We start from the raw sequence: 24,393 nt of genomic DNA on the forward strand, positions 1-24,393 counted from the left end.
CTCTCTCAAAATAAATAAATTTTAAAAAAAACTTATACATCTCTAGTCAGACTGAGTAGGAAGAAAAAAAAAAGTAAGACTACACTTAATACCAGAAATGAAACAGAGAGGACATCACTATAGATCCTACAGACTTTAAAAGAATATGAAGAGAATATCATGAACAACTTTATGCCAATAAATGATACAACTAGGATGAAATGGACAAAGTCCACTAACCTCCACCCTTACCACATAACATATACAAAAGATGACTGGTAATACTTCATAGACATAAATGTAAGAACTAAAGCTATAAAACTTCTAGAAGAAAACAAGAGAAAATATTTGTGACCTTGGGTTTGGCAAGCCTTTAAAATACACACAAAAAATAGGGGTGCCTGGGTGGCTCAGTCAGCTAAGCGTCCAACTTTGGCTCAGGTCATGACCTCATGGTTCGTGAGGTCAAGCCCTGCGTTAGGCTCTGTGCTGACAGCCTGGAGCCTGCTTTGGATTTTGTGTCTCCCTCTCTATCCTTCTCCTGCTCCTGCTCTGTCTCTCTCTCTCTCTCTCAAAAATAAATAAACATTAGAGAAAATGTTTTAATAAATAAATAAATAAAACACAAAAAACTCTAAATGAAATAAATCAATAAATTGGACTTCATAAAAAAAAAACCCTTTTGCTCTCATTTCTATATTCACTGTTATGAAAATGGAAAAGTAAGACACACGGGGCGCCTGGGTGGCTCAGTCGGTTGGGCGGCCGACTTTGGCTCAGGTCATGATCTCGCGGTCCGTGAGTTCAAGCCCCGCGTCGGGCTCTGTGCTGACAGCTCAGAGCCTGGAGCCTGTTTCAGATTCTGTGTCTCCCTCTCTCTGACCCTCCCCCGTTCATGCTCTGTCTCTCTCTGTCTCAAAAATAAATAAACATTAAAAAAAAAAAAAGTAAGACACAGACGAGGAGAAAATTTTGCAAAACATATATCCGAAAGAATTAAACCTAGAATATATATAAATAGCTCTCACAACTTACAAATAAGAAGACAATCCCAATTTCAAAAAAGTGGGCCAGAGATTTAAATAGAGAATTCACCTTAGAAGATACACACATGGAAAACAGGTATATGAAAAGATATTCAACATCATTAGTAATTAGGAAAATGCAAATCAAAGCCACAATGAATATTAGTGCATATCCTCTAAAATTATTAAAGTTAAAAAGTCTACTTATACAAGTGTTGACAAGGATGAGGACAATTGGATTTCTCATGACACTGCTGGTTATAATTGGCAGTTTGGCAGTTTCTTTTAAAATTAAACCACATCCACCATAATGAACCCAGTCTTTCCACTCCTAGGTATTTATTCAAGAAGAATAAAAGAATGACCTCACTAAGAGTTGTTCACAAATGTTCATAGTAGCTTCATTTGTAATAGTAAAAACAAACAAACAAACAAACCCGAAAAACAAAAAGCACCAAACAACCCAGGTGTCCATCAACAGATAAACAGATATTAAATTTTGGAATATTGCTTATCAGTAATAAGGAGCTGTTGATACTAGCAACAGTAAGGAGATTCTGAGTGAAATAAACCAGACCAAAAAATATATACTTATAATTCTATTTATATAAAATTCTAGAAAATTCAAACTAATCTACAATGACAGTTGTTGCTTGATAACAGGACAGGGAGGCAAGGAACACAAAGAAACCTGGGGGTGTGTGATGGTCTCAGGTGTGTATGCCTATGTCAGATCTTAGAAAACTGTATAATTTAAATACTTAAATAGTATTCATTCATTCATTCATTCATTCATTTTTAAATAGCATTTATAGCTCAGAGAGCCTGGGTGGCTTAGTCAGTTGAGTGTCTGACTCTTGATTTCAGTTCAGGTCACCATGCCAGGGTCGTGAGATTGAGACCTGTGTTGGGCTCTGTGCTGAATGTGGAGCCTGCTTAAGATTCTCTCTCTCCTTCTGCTCACGCTCTCTCTCTCTAAAATAAAAGAAAAATAATGCTTATATCTCAACAGAGTTGTCAAAAACTTACACTAAGAAAAATAATTTGTAATAATTCACCGAGAGGGATAAAATACTGTTATCCTTAAAGGTAACTGAATATTTATAAACCAGGTAAATCCTAGTAAAGGTCTTAGTTAAACATGAAAACCCTGCAATTATTTATAAAACAGCGAGTCAGAAAAGAAACAAATACATTTTTGTTTTACTCAGTCAGATCAGCCTGCACAGTATCATTTCTTGCTAGGCATCCTGAGATCTTCTCTCTTCCCAGAGTTCTGACTTCTTTTGTGTCCAGTGTCATCCTTTGTAGCCAGTGTCTAGGAGATGGGTCCACCTGTTACGGCTGTGCCCAAGGAGGCCCAACCTTGGCTCTAATTCTCAAGGGTGGGGGAGGACTCTGGATCCTATTATATTCTTCAGAGTGGAAACTCCTAAAAGATAAACAAATCTCTCTTGTTAATAATAATCATCTCTCTTTGTAACAAGTTGGGGGGGGGATGGGAGGCAGACACAACTTGCCACACAGTAAGTGCTAACATGAAAACACAGTTTCACATTCAAAACAGGTAAAATTCTAAGCACTAAAGAGTTCAATGAAGGAGGAGAATAAATGATAGTGGTGGAACTTGACTTAGGTCTTGGTGAATAGGTGGGATTTAGATTTTAAAAAGAAAGGAAAAGGCAAGTGAAGAAAGCAACATAAGAGAAAAGAGGCAGAATGTTTAAAGGACAGTAAGGGGATCTAATGTTACCAGAGTGAAATGATCCTAGTGAAGAGTAGTGGGAGATAAATTTGGTGGCCAGAGTAGGTCAGATTACACAAGTCCTTGAAAATCAAGCACAAAACTTAGACTTAATAGAGTAAAAAGCAGAAAGCTATCAGACTTTAAGTGATCATATGACTGAAGTGGAATTAAAGCAAATATCTTGTTCTGAAAGCCACGGAGAATGGAGTTCTGTGATGGGCATGGCCAATAGGGTTAAATTCTTCGCCACAATCAAAAGCCACGTCAAAGTCATGTCAAAGGGTATGTTGTACTGAGAGTGAGTCATATACAAGGCAAGAATACCTATCAGCATGTGCTATTTGTCTAGTCCTGACAAATATTACCCCAATTTCTATTGCACAAAGATAGAAACTCAAACATCTGAAATTGCCACTAATATACAGACATATAAGTTCCTGTGTCCGGTTCCACCTAATTTACTTTGGCACTATTTTCACAGAAGTCAAATATTTGATGCTTTGAAACAAATGCAGAACAGATTCCAGGGTGGGGCCTATACAACCCAATATCCACAGTGTAGACTGTTTGGCTTCCTCCATTTACAGTTTTCAGATATGAATTACTTCCTTACTGAAGACAACAGCAGAGGCGAATAATGTAATCAGAAGTACTAAACTAGGTATGAGAAGTACAATCGCATGACTCTAGGCAAGCCATCAATTTTTCTGAGTCTTAGATTCTTCATCAATAAAATTGGGGCTACTGTTAAAACCAAGTGTTTCTTTAAGAAGCAAATGAGATAATATATTAACAGGCTGATTATGTTGCTTAAGTAATTAAACAGCTCTTAGCCAACAGGGATGATTAATCAGGGATGGTTAAGATTCTCAGTAAATCAGTGACTGTCACAAAGGAGACCTTTTTTGATACTACCTTCCCTAGAAACTTCCCTTATTAAAAATCAGGAGGGCAGGTAACATCCCCCACAAGGTGTGCTTGGCAGTTCAAAAGCGCCTCCTGGAGGAGACTTTAAAAACTGAGAGGGAGAAAATCTATTCTTCAGGGTAACATGCAGTCACAGCAGACCTGTTACAGATAACACCTCAGAACAAAGCAAATCTCCTGAATCTTCAGCATTTTAATGAATACATGCAGTACAGAGTTAGGAACAGGAACACGAATACCATTATGAAGACTATTCAAGTGTGAACACCAAACAATTGCATACAGAAAGTGTAGGAGTTCCCTGCAGGTATGAAAGCTCATTCCATTTAAATCTACATGGAATATGAAATGGAATGGAATATATGAGGAGGAAAGGATGATATTAAACCAGAATGATTAAATAGAAAATCTAAACATAATCTGATAGTTCCCTTGTTTCTTGTGAATTCTCTAGAATATGTTGTCTAATAGCAATATGATGCCAGCTACAAATATAATTTAAAATTTGTACAAGTCACATTAGAAAGGCAAAGCAAAACAGATGAAATATGCTTTAATAATACATTTTATTTAAACCAGTATATCCAAAAAATTATCGTTTTAATGTGTAATCAATATAAAAATTATTAATGAGATATTTTACATTTATTTATTTGTTTATTTTGAGAGAGAGTGTGTGTATGTGTGTGCAAGGAGCAGAGGGGCAAAGGGAGAGGGAGAGAGAGAATCTTAAGCAGGCTCCACATGCTAAGCGTGGAGCCTGACATGGGGCTTGATCTCATGATGGTGAGATCATGACCTGGGTAGAAATCAAGAGTTGGAAGTTTAACCAACTGAGCCACCCAGGTGCCCCAGACATTTTACATTTTTCACTTCATATGAAACCTTTGAAGTCTGGTGTATATTTTATACTTATGGCACATCTCAATTCAGAGTAGGTACATTTAAAAAGAGCACAGCTCTAGAAAGCAGGGATTAAAAATTAACACCAGATCCATACCATATATTTATACATTATCTGCACACACTTAAAGAAAAGCAAACCTTAAAAATCTGTTACAGGACATAAAATATTTTTGGCTAGGCTCTTTTGGAATTTCTGCAGAAAGAGAAAGAACAGTGGTAGTTATTTCAAACCCCCCAATAATTTTGTTTGTTTGCAATTAGAGGTTGAGATTTTTGTTGGAATATCTAAAAATTTCATTGCCTCTTCGGAGGAATCTGAAATCTTTAGTAAAAATCATGAGCTATGGCCATCATTAAGTTATAATTATTTAATAATTTAATAATTTATTTATTGATTTTTAAATAATTTAATATAATTATTTAATTATTTATAATATAAGTTATTAATTATTAGAGGTGTATTGGCATTTTGGGTGGGACAGTCCAACCAGTTGCAGGGTATACAACAACTCTGGCCCTGGCCATGAAATGTTAGTATCATCTTCATCACGGCAACAGAATAAAATTGCCCCCATGCATTCCCAAATTCCCCTTTGTAATAATGGTACCACCCTCCTACTTGGGATACACTGCTTGAGACTTTTGTTAAAATCTGATGGGTAAAAAGCACCCATGTTTGGAGCACCTAGCTGGCTCGGTAGGTGAAACATACAACTCTTGACCTTGAGGTTGTGAGTTTGAGCCCCATGTTGGGTATAGAAATTACTTAAAAATAAAATCTTTAAAAAATACGCCCATATTTGTAAATATTCTATATCCCGTGTTTTGTGGTTTCTCTTATCAGCTAAAAGAAAAAGATTATAATATCAACCTAAAAAAAAAAAAAAAGAGTCCCTGTACATTCCAATGATTTTGCTTTACAGGTGTTTTGGTTTTTGTCATTAAAGTTAAAACCACCTTACTAGATATCTCACACTTCTGAATTTGTATTTTTCTTCCTCCAAGAATGGTCATATATTGTTCTACTTCCACTTTCTCACATTTGTTCCCTCTTCCACACTGTCTTCTCTTAAATTTAGATCTGAATAAATTGTATTGTTAATAGTCACATTTTGAATTATTTGGAATGAATGTAGAGGGTTTTTTTTCTTAATGAAAGAACACATTTCTTTATTAAAATGTAGGGGAATATAGGTAGAGATGCAGTACGTGGAATTATTAGGATAGTAATTATGATAAATACGTATCATTTTCATGATGGCTGATCTCATTTACCCTAATATAATCACGTTTCTCCACAATGGAACATAAAATTACTTCTTAGCGTTAACATCTACTAACTGTATGTTAGAGGATCCAAGTGAAGCAATATACAGTCAGTGACTATCATAAGGACTGAGACGTATGATGATATCAGTAATTATGTTTTAGTAGATCTCTGTTTGGATGCAACAATCATCACTAGGGTGGATATGTATTTTTAAAATTATATGTGTGGGACACCTGGGTGGCTCAGTTGGTTACACGCCTAACTCTTGATTTCAGCTCAGGTCACGATCTCACGCTTGGTGGAATTGAGCCCCATGTTGGGCTCTGTGCTGACAGTGTGGAGCCTGCTTGGGATTTTCTCTCTCTGCCCCTTCCCTTCTCACACTGTGTCTCTTACTCTCAAAATAAATAATAAACTTAAAAAATTAAAATTCTATGTGTGTATATATGTATACATCCCAACCAAACCTCTTTGGTGAGACTAAACATGAATTAGTACTCTGGTACAACTGTTGGCAAACTGTGGCCCACAGGCCAAATCCAGTCTGCCACCTGCTTTTGTGAATAAGGTTTTATTCAGAACACAAACATTCTCATTCATTTACATTTATCTGTGGCTGCTTTTGTGCTGCAACAGGAGAGTGGAATAGTGGTGACAGAAACTGTATCAACTGAAAAGTCTAAAATATTCATTATCTTTTTACAGAAAAAGTTGCTGACCGCTGCTGTAGATTATAAGTTAAAAGTCAAGAGAAAATATGCACAAATAATTTTTCTTTCTTATGGCTAGAATGGGTTTATGAAATAAGATCAAGGAACTGTGAGTTTCTGGGACCAATGTCTCCTCCCTAGAAAGCTTCATGTGTCATGTCAGAGGTGGAGAATCCTGGTGAAGTTCATTGTGCCCAGATTTAAGAAATGTCTTTTCTAGGGGCGCCTGGGTGGCTCAGTCAGTTGAGCGGCCGACTTCAGCTCAGGTCATGATCTCGCGGTCCGTGAGTTCGAGCCCCGCATCGGGCTCTGTGCTGACAGCTCAGAGCCTGGAGCCTGTTTCAGATTCTGTGTCTCCCTCTCTCTGACTCTCCCCCGTTCATGCTCTGTCTCTCTGTCTCAAAAATAAATAAACGTTAAAAAAAAAAAAAGAAATGTCTTTTCTAGAGAATTTTGAGGTGGATCAAATTTTGGGACTACAGATATTGATACAGTTTTTCAACATTATTGAAAACTGTGAGTCCATGAGTTGAGTTGTTCATTAATATTGTGTAATAATTTCACAGCTATCATCTAACATATGAAAGTATCATAAAAGGCTGTCTATTGGATTGTAGTAGAACATTTTATAAGTCTATCCATTAAGTTTTATTATTTTTGCTGACTATAGATGTTATACTCATAAAGCTATGAGTAAAAATTATTAGTTCAGTATGGTTACCTTGCAAATTTTGGCCAGTTCATTTTTCAGAGACCTATTTTGTTTTAATTTTTTTAGTGTTTATTATTTTTGAAAGAGAGAGAGAATGAGAATGAGTGGGGGAGGGGCAGAGAGAGAGGGAGACACAGAATCTGAAACAGGCTCCAGGCTCTGAGCTGTCAGCACAGAGCCCAATGCGGGGCTCGAACTCACGAACCATGAGATAATGACCTGAGCTGAAGTCGGACACTCAACTGACTGAGCCACCCAGGCGCCCCTTCAGAGACCTATTTTTAAATGTACTTTTTAAGTTGATTTTGGACTCCATGGACAATGAAATATTTGTTGAATCTGTGAGATATTCGAAAGTTTCTAAGCAGTTTGACGTGAGTGAATGTCTCTATCACTATGATGCACAAGGATAAAAGGAATATAGTACTTCTACTTTGAACTGTAATAGAGTAACAGGTACTGCACTTGTCTTTCTGCCACAAAAAAGCATAAAACTAGACAAACTACGTAAAACAATCTTCATCTTAGATTGTTCTAACAATCTTAGAACAATCTTCATGCACTGATAAACAAGCAGCATGTGACTGTCATACTTGAGAACAAAGCACACAGGGTAAGCTCCATAATTAGGGAGGTGAAGTTCAAGTAAAGTAGTGGCCTTCCTGAGATGAGGAGAAAATTATCAGGGGTCAAAGTTATTGAAGTGGCTGGAACTTTGTGGGTTAGAATACCTGAGCTGCTGTAGTGTCGGTGTGTATGTGTGTGTGCATGTGTGCACATATGTGGGGGTGGAGGGACACAAATGTGCCAGGCAAGTTTGCCTGTTGCAAGAGGAAGGCTGAAGAGCGATCCTAAAAGTCATGTAGTGCTGAGACATTGGATTTGCAGCCCAGCCCAAGAGCAGCAACTTCTCTAATACTTTAGGCACATAATTGAGAATCCAGAATCAAGCCTTAAGAGAAAGAACCATGCAAAAAAAAAAAAAAAAAAAAAAAAAAAAAAGTAAGAAGGACATGCTAGGGCCAAGTATAAAACCAAAATAAACACATGATGAAAATAACAAGACCAAAGCTAACATAACCAAAAGGACCAATCAATGATTAATTTGCATGATACATAGATGTAATATTCTTTAAAGGAAGACAGGATTAGCCAGACTCCTATAATGTATTATCTAACATACAATTATTATCAAACTTACAAAGATTTAGGAAAATGTGAACCATAAGAGAAAAGTAGTCTATAAAAAATTTCTGTGAGATGACCTGGATTTGGGGATCAGGAAAAAAATTAAGTAACATTCATAAATATTTTCAAGGACTTAAATGAAGACATCATTGTAATGAATGAGGAGATAAGGGATGTCAGCATATAAGTGAAACCTTTTTTTTTTTTAAGAAAAACTCCAAGAACTAAGAAGTACAGTAATTAAAATAGAAAAATTCACTAAATGGGCTTATCAGCAGATTGAACACTGAAAAAATAACAAAGAGTTCATTTGAAAATAGATCAGTAGAAATATCTGCTTTAAAAATCAGAAAGAAAAAAATGAACAAAGATTCAGTAATGTATCAACATCAAAAGAACTTACATGCATACAACTGGAATCCCAGAAAGAGAGCAGAGAGAAAACTGCATGAAAAAAAATATTTGAGGCAATAATGGCTGAAAATAACCCAAATTTAGTGGGGAAAAAACCTTACACATATAGGAAATTCAGTGGATAACAAGTAGAATATTTACAAAACAAAACAAAACCCATACTTAGACACATTATAGTCAAACCAAACGGGGAAGAAAAAGTCTTGAAGGCAGCCAGAGAAAAGTGATACATTACACATGAGTGAAAATGGTAAAAATGATAGCTGGTTCTCATCAGAAACAAGAGATCAAAAGACAGGGCACTTGGCTGCTCAGTTGGTAGAGCACGCAACTCTTGATCTTGGGGTTGTAATAAGTTCGAACCCCACATTGGGGGTAGAGTTTACTTTAAAATAAATAAAGAGAGGGGTGCCTGGGTAACTCAGTTGATTAAGCATCCAACTCTTGATATCAGTTCAGGTCATGATCTTTCCGTTGTGAGACTGAGCCCCACATTAGGTGCTGAGCTGATCATGGAGCCTGCTTGGGATTTTCTTTCTCTCTTTCTCTCTGCCCCTTCCCCACGATTTCTCACTTGCTCTCTAAATAAATAAACTTAAAAAAAGACAATGGAAGGGCTTAAAGAACGGGAAGACAAAAATTGCCAATTCAGAATTCCATATCCAGAAAAAGTATCCTTTAAAACAGAAGACACAATAGACATTTTCAGGTAAATGAAAACAGAAAATTCAACACCAATAGACCTATACCACAAACAATGTTAAAAAATTTCTTCAGGATTAAAGACAATGACTTACCTGATGAAAATTGAGATCTATAATGTTTTAATTTCCTTTACTGTGTAATGAATTTAGTGGTTTAAAATGATTATCATTTATTATTTCTTCCTATTCTGTGCCTTAGCTAGATTTAACTGGGTGGTTCTTCAGATTTGGGTGTTATTGGCCTACTTCACCGATGTGGCTGCATTCAGCTGGGAAGTCAGCCAGGGTTAAAACTTCCAAAATAGCTTCATTCACATGTTTGGTGACTCAGATGTGGTAGCTGAAACGGCTGGGATAGGACTCTCTCTTTCCAAATGTTTTTTTGTTTTTTTTTTTTTATTCATTAATCTAGACCAAAACTATTTACATGCTGGCTGGATTTCTAGAAGATAAAAGTAGAAGATGCAAACCTTCTTAAGGTTTATATCTAGAACTGGCATGGCATCAGTCTTTGGCATATTTTGTTCATCAAAGCAAGTCAAAGACACACCCAGATTCAAGGGAAGGAGAAATAGACTCTACGTCTTTTTTTTTTTTTTTATGTTTATTTATTTTTGAGAGAGAGCATGAGCAGGGCAAGGGCAGAGAGAGAGGAAGACACAGAATCTGAAGCAGGCTCCAGGCTCTGAGATGTCAGCACAGAACCTGATGCGAGGCTCGAACTCATAAACCATGAGATCATGACCTGAGCTGAAGTCAGATGGTTAACCAACTGAGCCACCCAGGTGCCTCTAGACTGTAAATCTTATTGGGAGAAGCAACATGCATATGTGGGTGGTAATGGAAAGAATTTCTGGCAGCTATTTGAAGATTATTAGAAGGAATGAAAGCACTGAAAATAGTAAACATAGATAAATATAAAAGACACCATACACATGTCTTAATTTTTTAAAGGACATATGACCATTTAAAGCAAAAACTATAATGAATGTAGATGTAACATACAACACAATGAAGCATAAAGGATTTGCAGGTGGTGGTGAAAGGCTCTTTTATTTTATGTGAAGTATCACGATTTTAACTCTAGGAATATTGATAACTTAAGAATGCATACCATAATTCCCAAAAACATTGCTAAAACAATAAAGCAAAAAGATACCGTTGAAAGCCAACCGAGGAATTCAAGTGGAATACTAAAACATTTGATTAATCCAAAAACTGGCAGTAAGTGAAGAACAGAGGAACACAAAACTAATGGAACAAATTAGAAACAAGTATCAAAACGACAGACTTAATTTCAATAAAATAAATTATTATAATTAATATAAATGGATAAACACACCAATTAATAGGTAGAGGTAGAGGTTGTCAGATTGAATTAAAAATAGGAAGATCCAACTAATTGTTGTCTACAAGGGAAGCACATTTAAAAAACCACGGTTAAAAGTAGAAAGATAGAAAGATATAGAACACAGACAGTAAGCTGAGAAAGCTTCAGTGACTATATTAACATAAGAGAAATTTCACTTTAAGAGGTGTTATCAGAGACAAAGAGGATTTTTCATAATGATAAAATGATTATTTCATCAGGAAGACACAAGAACCAACACAGTTAATGTGCTCAAAATAACAAAACTTTGTAAAGGACAATGGAATACTACTTGGCAATGAGAAAGAATGAAATATGGCCTTTTGTTGCAACATGGATGGAACTGGGGAGTGTTATGCTAAGTGAAATAAGTCATACAGAGAAAGACAGATACCATATGTTTTCACTCTTATGTGGATCCTGAGAAACTTAACAGAAGACCATGGGGGAGGAGAAGGAAAAAAAAAAGTTAGAGAGGGAGGGAGCCAAACCATAAGAGACTCTTAAAAACTGAGAATAAACTGAGGGTTGATGGGCGGTGGGAGGAAGGAGAGGGTGGGTATTGAGGAGGGCACCTGTTGGGATGAGCACTGGGTGTTGTATGGAAACCAATTTGACAATAAATTTCATAAAAATAAATAAAAATAAAAATAAGTAAAGGAAAAACTGACCATACTAAAGGACAAAAGAAATACACGAATCCATTGTAAGAAATTTTAACTCCCCTATCTTGGTAATTAAATAGTGAAACTATATGAAAAGTCAATAATGATATAGAAGATCTGAACAAAACTATCAACTGCCTTAACCCCATTGACATTGATAGAATTCAGTGCTCCACAACTGTAGAACACATTCTTTTTCACTGCCCATGGAACATTTACCAAGACAGACCACATTTGGGGGGGACAAAATAAGTCTCAGCAATTTTTATAATATTGATATCTGACAAAGTTTGTTTTCTGATAACAGCATAAATAATTTGGTAATCTCTAACTAGACAGATGAAGAAAAAGAAATGGAAGATGCAAAATGATCAATATCAGTGTTTTAGGTATCTACTGCTGCATAACAAAGTACTCCAGAATGTAGTGGCTTAAAACAACCATTTTATTGCTCACATTTTGTGAGTCAGGAATTTTCACAGAGTTCAGTGAGAACAACTCACCTCTCTTTCATGTGTTGTTAACTAGACTCACTTGTGCAGTTGAACTCAGCTGTTGGCAGATCTGGGTCACAAGGTCTGGGAAGGCCTTCCTCATATGTTTGGATAAGATGCAGACTGGTGGCTTCATGTGGCTTCTCTCCGCGTGGTGTTTCATCTTTCAGAAACTTTTTCTTCCTGTGGTCTTTCTTTCCAGCAAGATTGCCTGAACATTTTTGTTTTTAAATTTTTTAAAATGTTTATTTATTTTTGAGAGAGAGCGTGAGTGGGGGAGGGGCAGAAAGAGGGTGACAGGGAATCTGAAGCAGATTCCGTGCTATCAGCACAAAGCCCAAGGTGGGGCTTGAACTTATGAACTGTAAGATCATGACCTGAGCCACAGTTGGATGCTCAACTGACTGAGCCACCAACATGCCCCAAGATTGCCTGAACTTCTTAATGAGTGGCTCAGGGCATCAAATGGGCAAAATATGAAGCTGTGCCTTTGAGGATATAATTTTTTTTCTCAATTCTGAGCCTGGGATGGGATCCTAGTCCATGTATTTTAGGAGTTTGTAGTTAGAGAATATTTTTCTCTATATCATTATGTAAGCTGTCTTTGTTTGTTGCTTTCATTTTTGCCACATTCCTTTTTTATCTTGTTAATATTATCAGCTATGATACAGTATAGACTATGATGATGTGTCTCCAACTGTTTGGTTATCTAAAGCCTGACTTTGGGGTGCCTGGGTGACTCACTTGGTTGGGCGTCCGACTCGTGATGTTGGCTTGGGTCATGGTCTCAAGGTTTGTAGATTTGAGCCCCAAGTCGGGCTCTGCGATGGCAATGCAGACCCTGTTTGGGATCCTTTGTCTACCTCTCTCTCTGCCCCTCTCCTGGCTCATGTGTGCATGCATGCTATCTCTCAAAATAAGTAAACATTTAAAAATGTTATTCACTGGGAATGCAAACTGGTGCAACCACTCTGGAAAACAGTACGGAGGCTCCTCAAAAAGTAAAAATAGAACTACCCTATGACCCAGCAACTGTACTAGTAGATATTTATCCAAGGGATATAGGTATGCTGTTTCGAAGGGGCACATGCACCCCAATGTTTATAGCAGCACTATTAACAATAGCCAAAGCATGGAAAGAGCCCAAATGTCCATTGATGGATGAATGGATAACGATGTGGTATACACACACACACACACACACACACACACACACACACACACAATGGAGTATTACTTGGCAATCAAAAAGAATGAAATCTTGCCATTTGCAACTACGTAGATGGAACTAGAGGGTATTATGCTAAGTGAAATTAGTCAGAGAAAGACAAAAATCATATGACTTCACTCATCTGAGGACTTCAAGATACATAACAGATGAACATTAGGGAAGGGAAGCAAAAATAATATAAAAACAGGGAGGGGGACAAAACATAAGAGACTCTTAAATATGGAGAAAAAACACAGGGTTGCTGGAGGGGTTGTGGGAGGGGGATGGGCTAAATGGGTAAGGGGCATTAAGGAATCTACTCCTGGAATCATTGTTGTACTATATGCTGAAAAACTTGGATGTAAATTAAAATATAATTTAAAAAAAATGTTATTCATTATCAGCGGTGCCTGGGTGGCTCAGTCAGTCACCTGACTCTTGATTTCAGCTCAGGTCACGATCTCACAATTCGTGAGTTTGAGCCCCACATCAGACTGTGTACTGACAGTGTGGAGTCTGCTTGGGATTCTCTCTCTCCCTTTCTCTCACTGCCCCTCCCCCACTCACATTCTTTCTCTCTCTCTCTCTCTCTCTCTCTCTCTCAAAATGAATAAATAAACAAAAAAAATGGGTGATGGGCAATAAGGAGGGCACTTGTTGGGATGAGCACTGGGTGTTGCACATAAGTGATGAATGACGGGAATCTACTCCTGAGGCCAAGACTACACTGTATGTTAGCCAACTTGACAATAAATAAATTAAAAAAATAAAAAAATAAAAAGTTATTATCAAATTAAATTCTCTTTAGCCCTGTAAGGCAACTGTAAGGACATCTTTCTGTTCCTTAGAATATGTTTCTTTCTAGATTGAGTTTAGAAAACCTTCTGTGTGCTTTGTTTTATTTTATGTTTGCATTTTTACCATGTTATTTCTTTTTTTTAATCTTGTTTATGTTATTGGATGAGATATAGTACAGTCACTTTTATTTTACGTCCTTCACCAACACATTTTATACCAGAACTGTACTATGGGAAAGGGAAGGGTTAGGTAGAGTATATAAAGATTCATTCTTAACTTCCTTTTATCTACAGTTACCTAAAACTGTGTGAGAATATAAAGGTAAACAAGAAATTTCTTCTCCATCTTTGTGAGAGCATGAATTTGGGTAAAATTAAACCTTGGAGAACTCATTAAAGGAAATTTCTTTTAAGATGGAGCCAGGAGGTCAGAAAGGGTAGCTCTCAGACCCCACCACTCATTGCAACCCTTTGCAGATCCAATAGGACCAGACTACTTTGCATTCCCAATAGGAAGAAACCTACTTCACTATCCCAGTAGGAGAAAGGAGGATTTTCCCTTTGCCCAGCAACAGCCCAGCCAGTGACAAACTGTCACAACTCAGCCAATGAGAAGCCACTATACTTCAAAGTCCCAGTTTACTGCAATGGACTTGTTGTTTATAACAGCTCCCCCCAACTCCCCCCTATCCTCTATAGAAGAGTGGTCCTTTCCTATGTTCTTTGGACTTGCCTAAGGCTTTTGCTATAGCTTCCTTGTCCCAAATTCCAATTCCTCTACTAGTCCTGAATAAACACATTTTGCTGGCAAAATAATAAGCCGTTTTACTTTTCAGGTCAACAACTTCATGGCAAAGGAAGAACTGTAGCCAGACCAAGCCTCGAGACTAGAAGATTATGGCTGTGTTATTTTGTTTGTGTGCTTTGCTGGACCACATCATTTAGGTCAGCCTTGCTGCAGAGGCAGAGCACTGCAAAGAGTTACAGCACAAAGAAGCAGCAGTAGGGATTTTTCTTTCTTTTTAAGTAATCTGTATGCCCAATGTGGGGCTTAAGCTCACCACCCCGAGATCAAGAGTTGCATGCTCTACCAGCTGAGGCAGCCAGGCGCCCCTGGAACTTTTCTTGCAAAATCATAGCTACTGCACGGTGCTTATGAGGAAAATTCAGAATCAAGTATTTCTGCCATTTTAAGGAATTCCTATAGAAACCCTTACTACACCCTTTCATCAATTCTACAGCATTGATTCTGCTCAGATGGTTTGCTTTCAGGGTACAGAAAACTCAGATTCCTATGCCATTATTTGTGCAGTCTTAAGTATGAACAAAATGTATGTAATGACTTTAAAGCTAACTCCTTGTAACTTTTCCTCCTTAGTCCTAGTTCTGTTCTCTGAAGCTTTGAAAAAATGGTCTGACCTTCTTTCACAGACCAACCTTCCCAGTTGTGGAGATACATACTGTGTTCCCATGGGTCTCTGCCTCTCCAGGGTCATCTTACCCAGAACTAATCATCTTACTTTTTGTCCCTCTTTCATGTAAGTTTGTCAATGCTCCTCATGAAAAGTGGCCCCCAGATGGGTCCCCAGAGTCCTCTCAGCCGAGAGGGAAAAAGATATTCTTTGCTCAAATTTGGGGGAGGGTGCCAAATGACTTAAATTCAAAGATAAAACTTTAAAAGAAGAGAAAAAAAGATGTCAAGGGAGCAATTAAGAGGTTATGCACATTTATCTTGGCCAGGACCACTAACCACGCCTCTGAGATTTGCGCAGTACGCCCTTGGGCCAAGAAAAAATTTAATTAATTTAAAGATTATAGTACAGTGAATTACTCTGGTAATGTTGCATTCTGCTTTTTCGATTGCTCACCTCAACCAGCCACCATCCCCTCGTCCCACTCTCCAGTTGCACTTAAAGTCTCCCATTTTCCAACTGGAACAGAGTAAGACACAAACGAAAAGCCAACTCGGTGGGAGGACAGCTGCGCGCGGACACTTCCGGGGTTGAGCGGCGGAGGGAGACGCCTCCGCCACAGAAGGAGGAGTTAGGGGCGGAGCCGCGTCTGCGTGCCATCTGAGAGCGCGGCGGAGTTTGCGCATGCTCACACGAAGCAGGCGCTAGCTCCGCTTCCGGTGGGGGTTCGCTCGTGCAGTTCCCGAGCAGCAGCTGGCTGCGTTTAGTGGTGCGGGGAAGAGTCGGCTTCAGGCGGGTAAGTGTCGCCTCTTTTGTCCATCAATCATGGCAAGCATTCAAAGTAGAACCTGAAGGGCTGTGCTAGGACTAACCCATGTTCTGCTGCTACTTTCTCCTGATGTTCTGAAACCTTTATTTCTGAGCACAAGGCGAAAGGGGCGGAGAAGCTGTGGGTACCGTGGCAACTGCATGGCAACAACTTAGTTATTTAGAATTTGGAGAAATTGGGAGAGCTGCTTCTGTAAGGGCTCGTTAAAGTACGTGTGCGTCGGATGCAAATTTCGATGTTATGTCAGTCCCAGGCGCCTAAACCACAGAATTTTATTTTAAAAGATGTACTCTGGCTGTAATGTTGGAGTAGCAGGATTTGAGGTGGGGTAACTAGTTGGAAAGCTAATTCAGTGATCAGGACACAGTCTGAAGATGTCCTGTCCTGAACTGGGGTAGTGGTGTAGGATTGCGGACAAGAGGGAAAATTGGAGAAATTCCAGCCGTTAGTATCAGCTGGACCAAAGAATCGATTGGATGTGGGGAATGAGGGACAGGAGCCCTAAACATCTTGAGGATTAAGTCCATTCTTCGCTTGGCATATGGCCGACTTTCTAGATTCGTTTCCCTCCATCAGTTCAGTCTTCTGACCCCGTCCTCCACGCAGACCCAAGACTCTGTGCCAAGTAGTTTGATGCTCTAGTTCTAGAGTATTGTCCTCACCTTTTTATGATGTTGGGTCAGTTTATATAATTTCATTACGCCCCTCAGTTTTTTTCCAACATGAAAATGAAATAAAATAATAGTCCTCTCAGGATTTTTATAAGGATTAAGGGAGATAGTTTATATGCTTGGTATATAGAGAAGGATCAATATATGGTAATTACTAATACTGTTATGTATTTGCATCGTTTTATTATTATGTGTCATTTTGCTATATCTTCCTCTAGACTTGAGTTGGGTGTTTTTTGTTTTTGTGGGTTTTTTTTTTTTTTTTTGAAATTAGGAGCAGTATCTTATCTATCTTTGTATGTTCTTGTAATATAGTAGTAAAGATTAAAAAAATTTTTTTTGAATGGATCATTTATTTGGGCTGTTGTTGACATAATTAAATTTATTTCTTACTTTATAGGAGCTACCTGGGGGGTGCCAGGGTGGCTCAGTCGGTTGAGTGTCCAATTCTTTGATTTCAGCTAAGGCCTTGACCTCAGGGTCGTGAATTCAAGCCCCACATTGGGTGTAGAGCCTGCTCAAAAAATAAATAAGTTAGTAAATAAAACGCAGGAGCTACCTGGTAGAATGAATTTTGCTGATCAAATATTATCTATTAGATAAAAAGGTAGCAGTTTTTTTTATATAACTAAGAAGGCCGGGAAATGAGATGTACAGATGGTAACTGATATTCTCAGTTTGGAACAGGTATGAGTGATTTCAGTGAAGAATTGATAAGGTCCAAGACAGAGGATGACCAGGAGGAATCATGTGTATTGTCTGGTACAGGAATGTATTTTCCTTGGCTCCAAAAGCATATAGACACTGTGGGTAAGTAAAATAACATCTAGCCATTTTAACTTTAATGCAAGGAGATGGTAAGATTCAGTATGGACACAAAATTAATAAGTAAGTTCAGTTGCAAGATGTGCCTCTATTCGGGTTTTGAGGCCGTAAGCAAAATGATCTTTTAAAACAGAGATCCCTTTCCTACTTTTCCTTTGAACTAATAACATAACAGATAATCTGTATTATGGTAGATTCCTTCCCCCCCCCCCCCCCCAGTAATGCTTATTAGTCACTTAGAAGCCTGGCATTGGCTAAATATTGGGATACATAGATGAATAATATATGGTCACTGGCAGTGAGGAGTACATATGTAGGAAGTGTTTTTAAGAAATTTCTGTTGTTTTGCATTGAAATTATTCCTAATATAATTGATCTATAATAGGTTCCAAAAAAAGAACTTTTTTCTTATAAATATAAGCATATGTTTCTGTGGAGTATATTCCCTGTAAGAATATATAAAAGAACCAGGTATGTATATATTATTGACCTGTTGGATGGTATACTTCTGGGAATATATCAGAACTGGCACTTAGTACCCTCAAAACATCTCTCGTAGACTAGCCATCTTTCCCCTTGACTGAGATTCTTTGGCTCCTAGAATTTGCTCCCGTTTCTTTATCTTTTAGTTTTAATATTATCTCATTTAGTTATCTCAGTAAATTAATCCTCAGTAAATCCATTTGCTGGGCGTTTTAGAGTTGAGGGAAATGAATCTTGATGAAGTTAAACTCTAGATGTTGGTATCAGGAGTTAAACCAGGTCTATCTGATCTCAAAGCTTATACTTTTGATAACCGAAATATAATTTTATTAATGAGGTATTATATGTAAAGTGCTTAGTGCAGAGCCTCATACATAGTGAATGTTGGAAAAAATGATAGTTTCTTTCCGCTCTTCTCATTTTAATTTTGCTAACGACCGTACATGGTTTAAGCTAGCTTTGAATGGTTGGTACTTAAGAGTGAATGCTACTTCCCCGCCTGATAGGGAACTAGTAATCTCAAGTTCCTGCTGGTTAAGATATACTTGGGCAAGTTTTTGTCTTCAGGGTTCTATAGAGAACTGGAGTCAGTCTGAAAGCAGACAGGTTTAACACCAGAATTTACATGCTTAGAAATGTTTTAGAAGTTATGAATAGCCTGTTAAACCCAAAATACTTTATGCCTGCAGTGAACAATAGTTTCAGGTAATATTGACAGTGTAGTGATAAATGACCATACTAGGAAAACAAAATTGCCCAGCAATTATTAATTTTTTTATTCTAGTAAATATCTATTGGCGTTTTGAAGGGTATGCCCTTTAGAATAAAAACTTTGAAGGCAGAGGCCAATCTGAATTAAAACTATATGTTACGCGACACCTGGCTGTCTGTTGGTGAAGTGTGCAACTCTTGCTCTCAGGGTTGTAGGTTCGAGCCCCACGCTGGGTGTAGAGATTACTTAAAAATAAAATTTTAGAAAACAAACAAAAAAACAGTGTCGAGTACCTAGAGTAGTACTTGGCACAAAATAGTGCTCAAAAAATGACTGACAAGTTTCCAGATTCTTTCAAGGGCAGTAGAGATAGGCTGATGGTGCTGGTTCTCTATTGTAGCTCATTTCATGTCAAAATTTCTTTTCCTAGGCAGTTATTTTTGAAAGTGTATCAGCAACAAATAGGATGATCTTTTGCTCGTAAAAGAATGAAATGAGAGGTATTCCTGAGGTAACTAGGCTGAATTGCAAGACAGAAGGGGAATTTTCCAAGAATTTAAGGACAGTAGTCTAAAGTCCCGACTTCCAGGCTGAGTAGTGAAAAGTTGAGAGGTTGGCCTGAGGTCAGTCCTCCTTTAGGTAAATAAATGAGGTTTTAGGGAAGAGGTATTTTGTCAGTTTCCCAGACCAGCTGCTGCTTGGATCTTGCTAAATGCAGCTTCTTATTCAGAGAGCTGGGTGGGGCATTCTGTTAAGTTCCCTGGTGATGCTAAGGCTTTTGTTTCCAGAACCACACTGAATAGCAAGCAGTAGGATCTCCACGAGATTTGTAAGTATTTTTAAAAAGTTTGAGAAACCCTAGTGTAGAGCCGTTGTGTTGAAACCTGTTTTGTTTGAGTACCCTTTTTTTTTCCTTTCAATTATGTACTGCCTTGCATGGTTTTAAAGTGTCATCTAAAAATTGTGTTTATTGTAAGCTGAATAGTTGCAAAAGATCTAATTTCCAACATATTTTGGCATTTTTTTTTTAATTTTTTTTTTCAACGTTTATTTATTTTTTTTGGAACAGAGAGAGACAGAGCATGAACGGGGGAGGGGCAGAGAGAGAGGGAGACACAGAATCGGAAACAGGCTCCAGGCTCCGAGCCATCAGCCCAGAGCCTGAAATTTTGGCATTTTTAAATGAAATTAAGTTTATTACTTTTACAGATATATCCAGTGGAATCTAAGCAGCATAGGAATGTAATGCCTTTCACCATCCATTTAAAAATATTTATGAAAAAAAATTTTTTTTAATGTTTATTTTTGAGAAAGCACAAGCTAGGGAGGGGCAGAGAGAGGGGGACAGAGGATCCCCTCTGGGCTGTGCACTGACAGCAGCAAGCCTGACGTGGGGTTTGAACTCAGGAACTGTGAGATCATGGCCTGAGCCAAAGTCAGACACTCCACCAACTGAGTGCCTCCACCCTGGCACCCTGAAAAAGATTTTAATTGATGAAGATTTTATACTGTTTGTTTTCCTTTCATACTTTTGCTTTTACAATAAAACTGTGTATCTACATTTAATTATTTTTTGTTAATATCCTATAGGACTTTAGGTACTAAGATTTTGTCTGGAGTGAGACATCATAATTAATGGTTTTACAAAACTGATGCTAACAACATAAGTATTAAAAGTTGTGTTAAAATTTAGGGGCACCTGGATGGCTCAGTTGGTTAAGCGTCCTATTTCGGCTCAGGTCATGATCTCACGGTTCATAGGTTTGAGCCCCGCATTGGGTTCTGTGCTGACAGCTCAGAGCCTGGAGTCTGCTTCAGATTCTGTGTCTTCCTTTCTCTCTGCTCCTCCCCTGCTCATGCGCTGTCTCTGTCTCTCTCTCTCTCTCAAAACTAAATAAACATTAAAAAAAAACTTAAAAAGTTGTGTTAAAATTTAATTAAAAGTAAATTTTTATGACTTCTTTATTTCAATAAAATAAATAAGGTTATCACTTTTTTCCAATGATTTGATATATCCGTGAAGGAGTAGCATGTATTTCTGGAATGAGAAAAGATTTAGCTTTAGTTCTATTTTGTTTTCATTGATGTAATTCTGAGAAACCTTAGTTGCATGAGTAAGTAGATGGCATTGGATAGAGTGTAATTGTAACAATGTATCAGGTCTTTGAATTCTTGAATTACTCATGACAAAATTGCGTAGTGATCTGTTATAAAGAATTCTTAAGTCCTTCCACGCTTTTGATAAGCAAAGACTTGGAAATCACCTGACTTGCCAAAGGGTTTGTTAGAGTCAGTCACTGTCACAATAGTTACACCTACATTTTCACCTTCAGGTAATATATATTGATTTTGATTGTGAAGCCTTGACTGTAGCATGGTTCTCTAGGAGATTAATTTTAGGCACGAGTGAGTATGTGAGGAAGTTGAAGATCTGCAAGTCAATTGCTCTGAAACTGTCTTTGCACAGTACCTGTAAGTCTCTGTATTCCCAGGGGTCAGGATACCCCACGGGAGGACCACTGACCTAGCGGGGTCCTGTGGTAGTGTGGGAAGGAAAGAGGAGGTGTCAGTATGGCACCTGTTACTCCTAAAACGGGGTTGTGGGGTGCCTGGGTGGCTCAGTCGATTAAGCTCTGACTTCAGCTCAGGTAGTGATCTCACGGTTTGTGGGTTTGCACGTCGCATTGGGTTCTATGCTGACAGCTTGGAGCCTGGAGCCTGCTTGGGATTCTGTGTCTCTCTCTGTCTGCCTCTGCCCCACTCACACGTGCGTGTGCTAGCTCGCTCTCTCCCTCTCTCTCCCTCTCCAAAATAAACATTAAAACACAGTTGTAACTAAGCCCAGATGTTCTTAAGGTGAGGATTGTTGACCCTTTAGAGATATAAACGCTAATGTCTTCAGCTGTTAAATCTCATTTGTGTTTAACGTCATTGAGTTACTGGAACTCGGTCCTTGAATAATGAAAGCCCACCTCTGAGAGTTTTCAGAATACTGGTAGTTAATACAGGACATGCTTGTCTAGGATAACCCTAATGATTTTTACCCATTCTAAATACTTGGGACTTGCTTTTGGGGCCCAGATTGTTTGGTGCAAAATGAAAGGATGATTGGATCTGATCTGGAAGCTCTGGTACCCCGGTAGCCCATGAACATCAAGTCAGGTTTTTCTTTTCCATTTGCTGAGACTAGTAAAAATAGCGTGCGAGAGTTTGTTTCAAGGGAAGCTAGCTTTGGTATTAGGGCCGGGCTGGGTTGAGTAATGATTACTGTCCTGCTTGTTAAAATTTCTGCTTATCAGAAAGGACTTTTTTAAAACTTGAATTGTGATCACTGTGGGTAAAGACTTCTTTTTAATCTGTAGAAACTGGAGGAAAAAAGGAGAAGGATTTTGCTCAGACAACCAGTGCTTGTTTGAATCGTATCCAAGAAGCTTTGCTGAAGCACCAGTGGCCACAAGCTGCAGGGTACATGCACAGTTACTTCCAGATCCTGGAAGATTCAGACAGCCACAAGAGGCAGGCTGCACCCGAGGTAAGTGAAGTGTGAGCCTGTGGGAGGAGATTACAGCTACCCGAGAGAGTTTCTGCCCCTTGAGTGCCACCCAGAATAGCTTTTGCAAGGATCGCAAATTGATTTTTCTAAAAGCTACTGAAAGTGGTTTTGGGTGGAGAATTTATACTGGGACATTTTTTCTTGCACATCTTTTTACTTGTTAGGATTTTATTTTATCTTTTAAGTTTATTTATTTATTTTGAGAGAGAGAGGGAGAGGGAGAGGGAGAGGGAGAGAGAGAGAGAGAGAGAGAGAGAGAGAGAGAGGAGGGGCAGAGAGAGAATCCCAAGCAGGCTCCGCACTGTCAGTGCAAAGCCCAACTCGGGTCAAACTCATGAACCGTGAGATCATGACCCGAGCCGAAGTCAGACGCTTAACCTACTGAGCCACCCAGGAAGGGCTACTTATTAGGATTTTGAAGGAAACTAAAAATATTTTGAACTCTGAATTCTCAGATTCCCCACTATTCATTCCTTCCTTCTAGTAATTCTCCCTCCTTTCCATGTGTTGTTATTTTTCCCTCTCCATAGGATGTTTCCTATCATCGTACCAATGTGTTGTTTCTTGCGTCTTAAAATCATCTCTTGACCCCTATTTTCTCCACAGGTGTGTGCCATTTTTCCACTTCCGCTTTCAGCCAAACTCCTTGAAAGGTTGTGCATACTTGTTCTCTCCAAACCTTCTCCAGTTAGGCCCCTCTGCCCACCAGCATCACCGTTTCTACCAAGTTGCTTTGTCAGGGTCAGCAGTGATCTCCAGGTTGCTAAATCTGGTGCCCAGTTCTCAGCGCTCGAGTAACTTGACCTGTCAGCAGTATTGAAGACAGTAGATCGCTGCCTCCTGTGTTGTGATAAGCTTTCTTCATCTGGCTTCCAGGACACTGTTTCTCACTTTTCTCTCTTGCCTCACTGGCCTTCCTCAGCCTCCTGTGATTGCTCGTCTGCTCCCTGGCCTTTTGACTTGGGAGTTCCCCAGAACTCAGTCCTTAGTCCTCTTCTCAGATGGCCTTAAATCTGGTCTGTATGCCGGACGATTCCCAGTTGTGTATCTGCGGCCCTGACATCTCTCCAAGCCCACGTTCCTCTGTCCGGCTGTCTGTTCCGCATTAGCGCTCGGTGTCTAACAGTCGTATCACACCAGCGTACCTAAAGTGGACCTTCTGGTCTTCACCATCAAACCTAATTTTCTTCATCTCAGATGATGGTTTTTTAAGTATCTAATCGCTGGGGCCCGACTCTGAAGTTCCCTTTCTTTCATACCCCATATCCTATTGGCTCTCCTTCAGAATTCGGTCTGAATTACTTCTCGCCAGCTGCGTGACTGCACGTCAGCCCAAACCACTGTCATCTCCCGTAGATGACTGCTTGCCCTCCGGCACCCCCTTGTCTCTTTTCAGCATAGCGAGCGACCAGGGTTATCCTTTTTAAAAAATAGTCTTATAAATAAACCACCATACAGTTCCCACATTTAAATGGTACAATTCAATGTTTTTTCATATATTTGCAGAGATATGCAGCCATTACCACAATCTAAATTTTGAACGTTTTCCTCCCCCCCCCCCCCCCCCCCCAAAAGAATACACTCACAGTCACTCTCTGCCCCATCCCTCCTTCCCCCACTCCCCAGCCCCTGGCAACCACTCATCTACTTTCCGTTTCCGGACATTTCAGAGAAGTGGGTTTTATGATACAAGGTCTTTGTGCATGACTTCTTTCACTGAATGTGTTTTCACATTTATTCTTGTTGCAGTTTTTATTAGTACTTCTTTCCTTTGTATTAGAAGGTGACATT

The 24,393-nt window shown here is 38.7% G+C and overlaps 1 protein-coding gene and 1 long non-coding RNA gene across 8 annotated transcripts in view; one reads left to right on the forward strand and one right to left on the reverse strand.

Moving 5' to 3' along the window:
• Positions 1-2,191: 2,191 nt before the first annotated feature.
• LOC113603943 (uncharacterized) lies at positions 2,192-16,601 on the reverse strand. The gene is made up of 2 exons (XR_003425745.2): positions 15,986-16,601; positions 2,192-2,436 (listed from the first exon to the last, which is right to left on the reverse strand). It is a non-coding gene; the product is annotated as an uncharacterized LOC113603943 (long non-coding RNA).
• The window catches only part of TAF1A (TATA-box binding protein associated factor, RNA polymerase I subunit A), a 37,831-nt gene continuing 29,619 nt past the window's right edge, over positions 16,182-24,393 (forward strand). For 5 of the 7 annotated variants that reach the window (XM_027075009.2, XM_015061648.3, XM_027075012.2 and 2 more), the window contains exons 1-3: positions 16,182-16,325; positions 17,707-17,839; positions 22,412-22,581. In XM_027075009.2, the coding sequence (XP_026930810.2) occupies positions 17,719-17,839; positions 22,412-22,581 (291 nt within the window). In that variant the 5' untranslated portion in view covers positions 16,182-16,325; positions 17,707-17,718. Of the gene's footprint in view, positions 16,326-17,705; positions 17,840-19,837; positions 19,879-22,411; positions 22,582-24,393 lie in introns of those variants that run through there. The other 2 variants (XM_027075014.2, XM_027075013.2) reach the window with 1 other exon arrangement.

Source organism: Acinonyx jubatus, chromosome E4 (genome assembly GCF_027475565.1).
Source record: "Acinonyx jubatus isolate Ajub_Pintada_27869175 chromosome E4, VMU_Ajub_asm_v1.0, whole genome shotgun sequence".
NCBI classification, from domain to species: domain Eukaryota; kingdom Metazoa; phylum Chordata; class Mammalia; order Carnivora; family Felidae; genus Acinonyx; species Acinonyx jubatus.